This window comes from Zingiber officinale, chromosome 8A (genome assembly GCF_018446385.1).
Source record: "Zingiber officinale cultivar Zhangliang chromosome 8A, Zo_v1.1, whole genome shotgun sequence".
In the NCBI taxonomy this organism is placed as follows: domain Eukaryota; kingdom Viridiplantae; phylum Streptophyta; class Magnoliopsida; order Zingiberales; family Zingiberaceae; genus Zingiber; species Zingiber officinale.
In genome coordinates this window covers 52,518,164-52,528,850 of record NC_056000.1, presented here as the reverse complement: position 1 = coordinate 52,528,850, position 10,687 = coordinate 52,518,164, and the positions used below count along the sequence as shown (strand labels likewise).

The 10,687-nt window shown below is 38.8% G+C and overlaps 1 protein-coding gene across 1 annotated transcript; it reads left to right on the top strand.

The window, feature by feature from the left end:
* The first annotated feature begins 316 nt into the window (after positions 1 to 316).
* On the top strand, positions 317 to 1,459 carry LOC122010804. The gene is made up of 3 exons (XM_042567276.1): positions 317 to 607; positions 962 to 1,240; positions 1,358 to 1,459. Exons 1-3 carry the CDS (start codon positions 317 to 319, stop codon positions 1,457 to 1,459), a joined length of 672 nt encoding a protein of 223 aa, XP_042423210.1.
* Positions 1,460 to 10,687: the final 9,228 nt, after the last annotated feature.

Genomic DNA, 10,687 nt, shown 5'->3' with positions numbered 1-10,687 from the left:
TACCTTCTGCTACACTGTCATGCCCTTTGGGCTCAGGAATACTAGAGTCACCTATCAAAGGATGATGGACAAAATCTTCCGGGACCAGGCTGAATGCAATGTGGGCGTCTACGTAGATGACATACTCATCAAGTCTCCCTTAGCTGCAAATCTGATAGCGGATGTGGAGTAGACCTGCGGCACCCTACGACAGTATGGATTAAAATTAAATCCCCTGAAGTGTCTGTTTGGGGCCAAAGGAGGAAAATTCTTGGGGTATCTGGTGACAGAGCGGGGAATCGAGGCCAACCTGGAGAAGGTCCGAGCACTCCAGGACATGAAAGCTCCACAGAACTTGAAGGAGGCTCAAAAATTGGTCGACAGGATAACAGCTCTATCCCGATTCATCTCCCAATCAGCGGACAGATCAGTGCCCTTCTTCAAAGTACTCAGAAAAGCATCCGAGTTCCAGTGGGACGAGGAATGCATACGGGCTTTCGAGGAGTTGAAGAAATATCTAGAGACCTTGCCTTCTTTGTTCAAGCCTATCACAGGAGAGCCGCTCTGGGTCTACCTATCTGCCACCCCTGAGACTGTGGGGGCAGTATTAGTGAAAGAACAAGACAATGTACAGCGACCAGTGTATTTTTTCAGTCATTTATTACAGGAAATTAAGTCTCGATACACAGCTCTGGAAAAGTTGGTCTATGGATTGTTGCTCATGGCTCGACGGTTAAGGCCCTATTTCCTAGCTCATCCTATCACGGTCTTGACAAACAGTAGCATGGGTAAAGCCCTTACCAATGTTGAAGTTGCCAGTCGGCTTATCAAATGGACAACCGAATTGGGAGAGTATAATATCACCTATCAACCTCGCACGACTATCAAAGCACAAGCCCTGGCTGATTTCTTGATCGAGGTTCATCAGAATGACTCAGAGGAAACCTGGAAAGTATATGTGGATGGATAAGCCACACGTCAGGGGAGCGGTGTCGGAGTTCTTCTGATATCCCCTCAAGAGGACATCTTGCAACTGGTCGTGCGGCTAAACTTCAGAGCCACTAATAATGAAGCAGAGTATGAAGCTCTATTGGTAGGCCTGCAAGCGGCCCGACATGTGGGAGCCGCTCGAGTTATCATTTATTCAGACTCCCAATTAGTAACTCAGCAAGTAACTGGTAACTTTGAGATCAACTGCGACAAGCTGCAAGTATATCGGGAGGCTTATGAGAAGATGAAAGAAGAATTCAAGGAGGTCACGGTCAGCAAGATTCCTAGAGCATAAAATGGCCGAGCTGACGAGTTAGCCAAAATGGCTAGTTCCCTGATCACATGGGTATTGGATAGGTCGATAGCACAAACCTTTCTCATAACTCAGATAGAGCTGCAGAATAACCAGGACGAGATCATTAATTGGAGAACACCAATGATTAGCTATCTTCAACAGGGCACCCTGCCAACAAACCTAGAACAAGCGTGACTGGTCAGGAAAAAGGTCCATGCCTACACTATGATAGGTGATCAATTATATAAGCGGACATTTTCCAGGCCTTTACTCAAATGCATAAGCATAGAAGAGGCAGACCAGGTCTTGAGAGAAATGCATTTGGGGTGCTGTGGCAGTCATGCCGAAGGTTGAACAATAGCTCGTAAGGTGTTGTTGGCCGGATATTTTTGGCCCACCTTACATAGAGATGCCCAGCAGCTGGTGAACACTTGCCTATCCTACCAGAAACATCAAAATCTGACGCATATGCCTACCTCAATTTTAAAGACATCTGTAGTTTCCTGCCCCTTCGATCAGTGGGGTATGGATATTGTCGGACCCTTCCCTATGGCGTCTGGTCAAAGGCGATTCTTACTGGTGGCCGTGGACTACTATTCCTAGTGGGTGGAAGCTGAAGCTCTGGCTAGGATCACCGAGAACACGGTTATTCAATTTTTATGGAGGAATATCATGTGCAGATTCGGCATACCCCATAAGTTGATATCAAATAATAGAAGGCAGTTTCAAGGACAGAAGATCCAGGCCTGGTGTCGAAGGCTCGACATTACTCAAGCGTTCACATCTGTAGCATATCCACAAAGCAACGAACAGACCGAGGTTATCAACTGAGAAATTGTACGAGCACTGTAGATTAAGTTAGACCATGTGGGAGGAGACTGGGTAGAAGAACTGTAAAGTATTCTTTAGACATACCGGACAACACCCCGAGAAAGCAAAGGTCTTACTCCATTTCACCTGGTCTACGACAGTGAGGCAGTGGTACCTGTGGAGGTCGGGGTGCCTTCAACTAGGAGAATGCTATACGACGAGGAGAATGTCGAGCGACGGCTAGCAGAGGTGGACTTCATTACCGAGACTCGCGAGCGAACGATCGCCCGGCTAATAGCCTATCGACAGAGGATGAGGCAAAATTATGATAAGAATGTGGTTCCTCGCTTCTTCGGAGAAGGGGACCTAGATTGGAAATGTGTAAAACCCGTGGGAGACGTAGCTAAGTTAGCACCCCAATGGGATGGACCTTACAAGGTTATTAAAAAGTTGACACCAGGTGTGTATTACCTCCAAGACAACCAGGGTAGGAATCTAGACCGGTCTTGGAGCGCTAATTACCTTCGGCCTTACCGCACCTAAGTATAGTCGGGTCTTTAGCTAATAAAAAAGTTTACTGGTCGAGATGGTTGCATCCTTGTTGTAAATCATCAAGCTCATTTGAATAGCAGATAACAAGAAGGGAGACGAAACACAAAGGGAAAGATAGCATTCAACATAAAATAATTTAATCTACATAGTGTACATAAACAAATCACTTACAGGCAGAAAAAACTTCGTCAAGCATTTCATCCAAGATGCGATGATGATCCAAAAAGTCTGTGGGAGGAGCAGATTTGAGATATCCTTGCTCATATAGCTATCGTAGGGCTCCCATCGCACCAAAAGCTACAGAAATCATAAAGCGGTCCTCGACCTGGATGCCAAATTCTGGAGAATGGAGGTAGGCCTCTCGGCTCTGCTTGCAGCGTTCGTCTTCCCCTGTTTTGTATATTTCCAGAGCTGAGGTAACTCCAGCGAGGCCAGAATGGGCCTGAGACAGCTCAGCTTTCAGGGCAACTAGTTCGGCGGTCTGGGATTCCAGAGTTTGGCTCTGTTCTTGCAGGAGGGCCTCTTTAGATTTTAGCTTCTGGGTCAGCTGATCTTCATTTTGCTTATGGAGACCCTCAGCTCAACTTTTGTCTTCGTGAAGGGCTTGGAGCTCCTGGTTGGCCGTCCGTAAAGCTTGGCAATGCTGAGCGTTAGCCCTCTTCAAGGTTGCTATTTCAGCTCTTTGAGCACGGTCGACCACTGCAGGATCATTCAAATGCAACTCCAGCTCAGCTACCTGATAACTATGATTTTGCTGTATTATTTTGATTCATTTATGCATGGTTTGATGCTATGTTCATAGATAAAACCTAGATTTGCATCATATTTCATGCATTGTCTTTATTTTGGGCTTAATTGCAAATTATCTTATTTTTTGTGTTATTTGATGCTAATATTTGATTCTTATTTTTTAGGCATTAAAGGATCTTAGATTTGGATCTATTTGAATCGAATTTGTGCTCGAATCGGAGTTGAAACGAGAAGATCAAGCTACGGAGCATTATGGACCGTTCATCGAAGATTGGACAGATCTGAACCATCCAATGAAGATCTGGTCGATCCGACCTAAGGGAGAGTGTATCCAGACCCTAGATCAAGATCAGTACCTTCGGATCAGATTTTAGGCGAACTTTCACCGTTGATCAAGCTCCAAATCAATTTCAGTCGTCCGTTCAGATCTAGATCAGATTTAAAACAGAAGCTACAGTGTTCGTGTGTTTTGTCAATCTCCACATCGCTGTTCTTCGCGTCACACGAGTACCATCGGCGATTCCGACCCCGATTCTTCCTCTAATCGATCTCTCAAGCTTCGACCTCAGTGGTGAGCTTCTCGGCAGCTGATTCCGATCATCTGGAGCCGTCGGCGGATGTTCCCTTCGGCAGAATTCTTCTCCTGGCATATCTCTGTTCCACCTCATATTTTGAGGTGTTACTTCAATCTGAGGTTCCGATTCCCATCAGTGACACTGGTCGATAGTCCTCCGGTGTTCCTGAGCTTCATCCGACGATCATCCGCAATCCACAACCTTCATCCAGATTCAGAGAGCTCCGGTTAGCAGAAATCCAGATTTTCGGCCATTCATGGGGTTTTGGGTGTTTCCAGCGTGTCGGGGGGTGGTCCGTCGACACTGTTGAGTAATCCTCGAGCTGATACGCTGTAGAGACTCTCCGTTGAGGTCCAGAGTTGGGTGTTCTCGACTTCGGTACTCTTGTGTGATGGCAAGAGTGTGAAGATTGAGTAGATTGATTGTGAGAATGGATTAGTTTACCATTTTAGTTCCTTTTATTCCTGTTTTGTAGCTTGGCACAGATTTATTTTGATGTTGTTATGTTTTTAGTAGTAGTTTAGCATTTCATCACCTTGTTAAAGCTCAGTTTAAGTCTTATTTGGTGCTCGTTTAATTGTTAGGCTGTTAAGTTCAAGCTAGGGTTTTAATTGGTGTTGTAGATCAGATTTAATTGCATTTCATTATTTCATATTTAGTTTAACTGTGTTGATGGTTTAATTATAATGTAGGGTGACAATGCATTATGGTTTGATCATTGACACATAGTTAGGTTTCACTCTTGCTTTAGATTAATTTCTTTATTGCTGTGCTTCACTTTTGTTAGACTTAGATTCAAGTTTAAACCCCCATTTTCATGTTAAAAACCCCAAAAATAGGAATAAAATACAATCCTAGATTATATCCTACCGTTGGTTCCTCGATGTTCGATCCTGGGCTCGTTATTATAATATTATTGTGTGGTTAAGGGGTTCATGGAATATACATTGTTAATTTGATTTACGAGTGTGACAAATATAGTTATCAAATTTTGGCGCCGTTGCCGGGGAAAATATGCAATGTTTGGTAATTTTAGGATTGTTCTTTATTTTGGAAAACTTAAAAAAAAAATTGTTGTTTTAATTGCTTTCATGCTTATATATCCATGTGTTTGATTTTATTTGTTCCTGAGTCTTCTAATTTAATTTGCTAGTTGTTGTGTAAGAACAAGAAATTCTTTTTACCATGGATCCATTTTATCCGTATTTTGGAGAGGGGATGGAGAGACATTACAATCAACCTCAGACTCAGTACCACCTACCTATGGAGCAGCGAAATAGGTATGAGGTGGTACAAGAAAATTTTGAAGAGTCAATTTGGAAATGCAATGAGGTTATGCAACAAATGAGAGAGCATCAAGAGCAACAATTTACAAGGATACAGAATATTCAGAGTCAATTGGATCAGATTGCATCGTCCATCAATCAGTTACAAGCACAGAACTCCAGTGGAGAGATGGAGAGTAGAGATTCTGTCAGGCCTGACCCTACTTCCATTTATTCACAAGATTTATCTAGTTTTATTGGTGATGATGATGTAGATGTTAAAATTTCTGACTCTACTAATAGTGTTTCTCTAGATGTTGTGAATCATGCAGGTTTTGATGTAGAAGATGATTTAAGTGTAGGGGAATACTTACTGGAAGCATTACCTCAAGAATCACCAAGAATTGAAGATATAAGTGTAGAGACTTGTGCTATAGAGCCAAGCACCCAAGAATCACTACATGAAGTTGTACACTCACCAGAACTAGAGTCTAAGCATTTACTAGGTGGAAAGGAGGTAACAATCACTCTTTAGGTACTTTTCAACACGACAAGGTGAGAATTTCTTGTGAATTATCCAAAAATTTCATAGAGGTACCATTAATTGAATTTATAGAATGTAATACCCATTTATCTTTTCATGATAGTGTTGCTTATCTTTGCTTTTGCAGGACACAATAGATGTTTGAAATGGGTACTAAATATGAACCTCCTCAGACCTCCAGAGAGAATTTTGAATGGAAAAATGATTAATAAGAAGAATTCGAGTGGAACCATGATTACTCCATTTCCGGGGTGGGTACTTCTTCTAAACCTTCTTCAACCACCGGGAATAAAAGGGGAGTTGGTTCCAATTTTGCTTTATTTTGCATTTTAATTCATGCTTTGTGTCTAATAAATTCTTTAAACGTTTCTTTAGTTTCATACTTTGCATTTTGTCTAGTATACATAGCATTTCAATTGGAATAAAAGTCTCCATGGGAATTTTCTAAGTAATATTTTTAAGATGATAAGAGCTTCTTAAATTTGATCATCAATTTTAGGTCATTATACATGATTGGATGCTTTTCTTACATGGTATTGGTTAATTTGGTGGTGAATTCCAATTTGATAAATTGAGCTTGATTACATGAAAATTACCTAGAGTGGACCACCTTAAGCCTAAACACTATTATATCTTTGTGTGACATGCACTCATAGCAATTGAAACTCTAGAACTTGCTTAGTTTCTTTTCGAAATCATAAAAGCATATGTATGCATGAAAATTGAGGATTTTGTCAATTTTGTTCCCGTCATAAATTCCAATTTCTTTCCTCATGATTATACATTCTCATCTAGCACTTTAATCTTTGATCATTTTTGCTTATCATTCTTTAATTGAGAGCTTTGGTTGATTTACTTGATGAGTGGATTGTTTGAGATGGATAAATTTCAAGTGTGGGGGAAGGATTTGGATTTAATCAGAGGTTTTGAAAATCTTTGATGACTTCATGAAGATTGATCTTTGATTTTTGAGCATAATATGGTAGTGAAAGGAGTTCTTCAATTGTATGATTTACTAGAATTTTTATTGCTGTGAGTTGGTTGGTTTGGAAGAGAGTTCTGATCAAATTATGGTTGGAAGTTTGTTTTAACAACTGTTCAAGTTTGAATCAGTATATGCATGAGCTGTAAGTTGAGCTTGTGAGGCTGATGTGCTGAATTCTATTGCTGAACTTGTAAGCTGGAATTAGTCTCTTATTCTTGTTGCTAATAAAAGAACTATCTTGATATTCTATGGGAATCTAATATCTGTGAAGGGATCATAATGTCTTTTCAAATGAAGCATACTTGACAGGACTTAGATTGTTCATATCTGAAACTAAAATGCTGGAAACCAGAATTCAGAACTTAACTTTGAATTGGATTCTGGATGATGGGTTGCTTCTCTATAGTTTACAGCATATTTAGACTGAGAATTGGATACAAATCATAAATATGTGTAATTGAAAGAGATTGTGGTTAGAACTGGCTGTAAATTGGAATTGTACAGAAATAAATTTCACTTTTGAATGCTAATGGAGTTACTAGAAGAACTTGATAAACTTTTGATTTGTTGGAAGTGAGGCTGATAACAGGCAGAAGTTGACAGAAATTGAATCTGTATATCTGGATTTCTGATGAAATTTCAATGCTGTAGGTGTCCAGGGAGATCAATTCGGTTTTCTACTAATGTAATAGAGTTGCATGTCTCTAGCCGAGTGTTAGTTGAAAGTGAATATTTTCTGTTTGGGTTTGCAATCACACAAAGTGAGTGTATTATCCTAGCTAACCAAGTTTAATTTTTGTTTTCAAGCTTGAAGCTAAAAAGAGTGCCAACTGTTAAAACTAAAGAAATCAAAAGAGCAATCTATGGAAAAACACAAGGGAAGGGACTGTTGGATTATTCAGCAGTGAAGGAAATGCTTATGAAAATGGAAGTTGTTGTTGCATAGATCACACATTTGAAATCATTTTCCATTCAACCAAGGAATAAGTGTTTAAGATACATGAAGGAATAGTGGTAAAAGGCTGAAAGGCTGTAAACTATAGAATGAAGCAAACAGAATTCAGATTTAAAGGTATCAAGTTTGTGCCAAGCTTACTTGCTGATTTTTAAGAGCAGAAATTTTTAAGTAGAAGAGTTAAGTATGGAGTTCAGAATTCATAAATCTGCAGAAACATTGAAGTGGAAGAAATGTGCAGGAATTATTTGAAAATACAAAATTTTGTGCCAAAGAAATCAAAAATCAGGTCCATAGGATTCTGGAACTCAGGTTTTCAGAGATTCTTAAACTGAAGCATCAACCAGAATTCATCAACCTAAATTGTTCAGCATCACAATCTGTTTGCAGAAATCAGTAGTGGAGTTTGAAGTCAATGGTGAAGGAATAGGCTCATGAATTGATGAATTAAGGAAATGATGGGGAAGAGAACTGAGGTCAGATTTTGGAAATGGAAAGCTGAATCTGTTTAGAAATTCAGAAGCTGTGGATTGCTAGAATTTAAGCAAGGAAACTGCAAATCTGTGGAGTTTTTAAATACAAGTGAAGGAGTGCTGATTTCCGGAATCCAGAATGTTGAATCACAAATCAAAGAGGAATTCCAGAAAACTACTTTCTGAAATGGTTGAATCACAAATGTTGAAATACTTTCTTAATGTATTTGTTCTAGGAGTTAGATTCTACTAGATTTGTTGATCTTGAAGCTGGACTTAATTGTGTGCCAACTCTGGACTGAAATATTAAGAGAAATATGGCCTAACTGATTGGAAAATGGAAATGCAGAATGCCCAGCCAATCTGGTGAGCTGATTTTGAAAAAGTAATGACACAAATGTGTATCAAAATTATATTGGGTTACTGAAATCCTGTCTTCATCTTGCTGTGGATATTGTTGAGGGTGATTTAAAATGGGAATTAAATGCTCAATTTATGTGGTAGTTCAAAATCTTCGAACTAAGGAAGTTTTAAATTTCTAGTGGTAAAAGACATAGGAACCAATGAACTCGAAGACTGGAATTTGGCATGATGCATTAAAGCTGTAAATGAATGTGTCAATCTATGCATGGTGCATGCGAATTTTAGTTGTAACCAGTTGCTTCTTATTTATATGGTGCTGAGTTTTGTTGCAAACTTCTGGACAGTGAGGAGGAGTTGAATTTCCACTATCATTGCAGTGCAAGAGGGCAGTAAAAGAAAGTTGGTCTGAGTTCTAATTCTAAAAATGAATTCTGCTGGATTCCATGACATCTGCAAAAGAATGAAGGATGAAATTCAGAAATTCAATCTGAAATGAAGGAAGAAACAGTGAGTTGTAGAAGTGCAAAGAGTTATTAGTATGGAAGAATTTAAGTTTAAAGGAAGGTAATATCAGAAACAGAGGAAGAGAAGCGAAACAGCAGAATGAAAAAGAAAAGAAACGGTGGCACGAAGGCAGTGTATCAAGTGAGATCTGCACTTTGTTGTGCTAAATGAAATTCAAAGCAATTTGTTCACTGAAAATTGGAAGTTAGCTGTTTGTAGAGTGTTGATAGTTTAATTGAATTCTAGACTGGAAATTTTATACAAACATTGACACAAGCTAAAAAAATTGAAGCTGAAAACAGGATATTGAATTTGCCCATTCTGTGGTTAGGTTGGATTTCTGAAGCTGCAACTTTTGATGGTGTAATTTGAGCTGAATATGGTTCAGTCTTATTGTGGAATAAATGCAAAATGCAAAAGTTGATGAATTTGGAGTTGGCCAGTTACATTTCAATGCTGAAGTTAGTGGTTTTCTGGAAGTTTAATGGGGAACTATCAGAATAGCAACAAATATCAGAAAAGGATGGTTTTCGTGATAAATAGGTTTCATTAGAGCTTAATTCTTCATGAATGTGGCCAAGATCTCCTTGAGTTTTTGACTCAGAAACTAAGAGTTTAATTCCATTTTAGAGACTTAGTAGCCGTTGCTACAATTCCAGAAGTTCCTAGTTTCTGAAATTCTGCTCAAATAATTGAAATCTGCTATTTAATCAGAAATCAGAAGCTAAAAAATTCAGATATGAAGTCATATTTTTAATTTATCCTATATGATTCCAGCTTAAGTTCATTTGAGTTCATGTTTCTGGAACTTAAGTGCTAGATATCAGAAGTCATTAAGTTGATTCTTTGGTGGTTAAAAGTTGCATTGTTGAATGTAATTCCTTCTAAAGTTTAATTCCTTTTCATAGATTCTGATTTCTGACACTAAACTTTCTTCAATATTGAAACTGAAACTCTTGAATTGAAGTTTCCTGGAATTAGTAGCAATGGTGTGTGCAATAGCAAATTTGAAGGAGTTGTGAACTGTTATGTTTCTGTGTAAAGATTTCTATGATACTTTCCTGCAAGTTTCTGACAATTCTGCTAAACTCAGTTGCAAGCACTTCATTTGGCACGTCCACTTCCAGAAAATCAAAACAGAAATTGGAAGTTGGCTTGGGAGTTCTAGATAGGATATTGATATGGAAAATTGCTGCTGTTGAAGTAGTGTTGAGTTGGTTATCAGTGTTGAAATGAAGGTTGAATTTCTAGCAGCTGGAATTAATGATAGAAACTTTTAATAAAATCTGCAGTTAAGAAAATTTGAGATCTCACAGTGATGAACGAGACCTAGTTATGGTTTCAACTTTGGATTAATAATACTAAAATGTCTTCGGATCTTCAATTCTGAAGTCTGTTTTATTTCTGGAATAAGAGCTGCAGACCTTTGGTTCCTTGTGATCACAGGATTGATATTATTCTACTTCCTTTGTTTTTTTTCATTGTTTCCATACTTATGATGACCTAGAGCTATTCAGAAACAAGAACAACTGCAACTCAAATACAGTAAAGATCAATTCTGAAATTGTTTTGCTAAAGATATATTATGTGGCCAGAGAATGTTCCAATTGTAGGTGGTATAAGGAATCTGTTTTATCTCTGGAATGA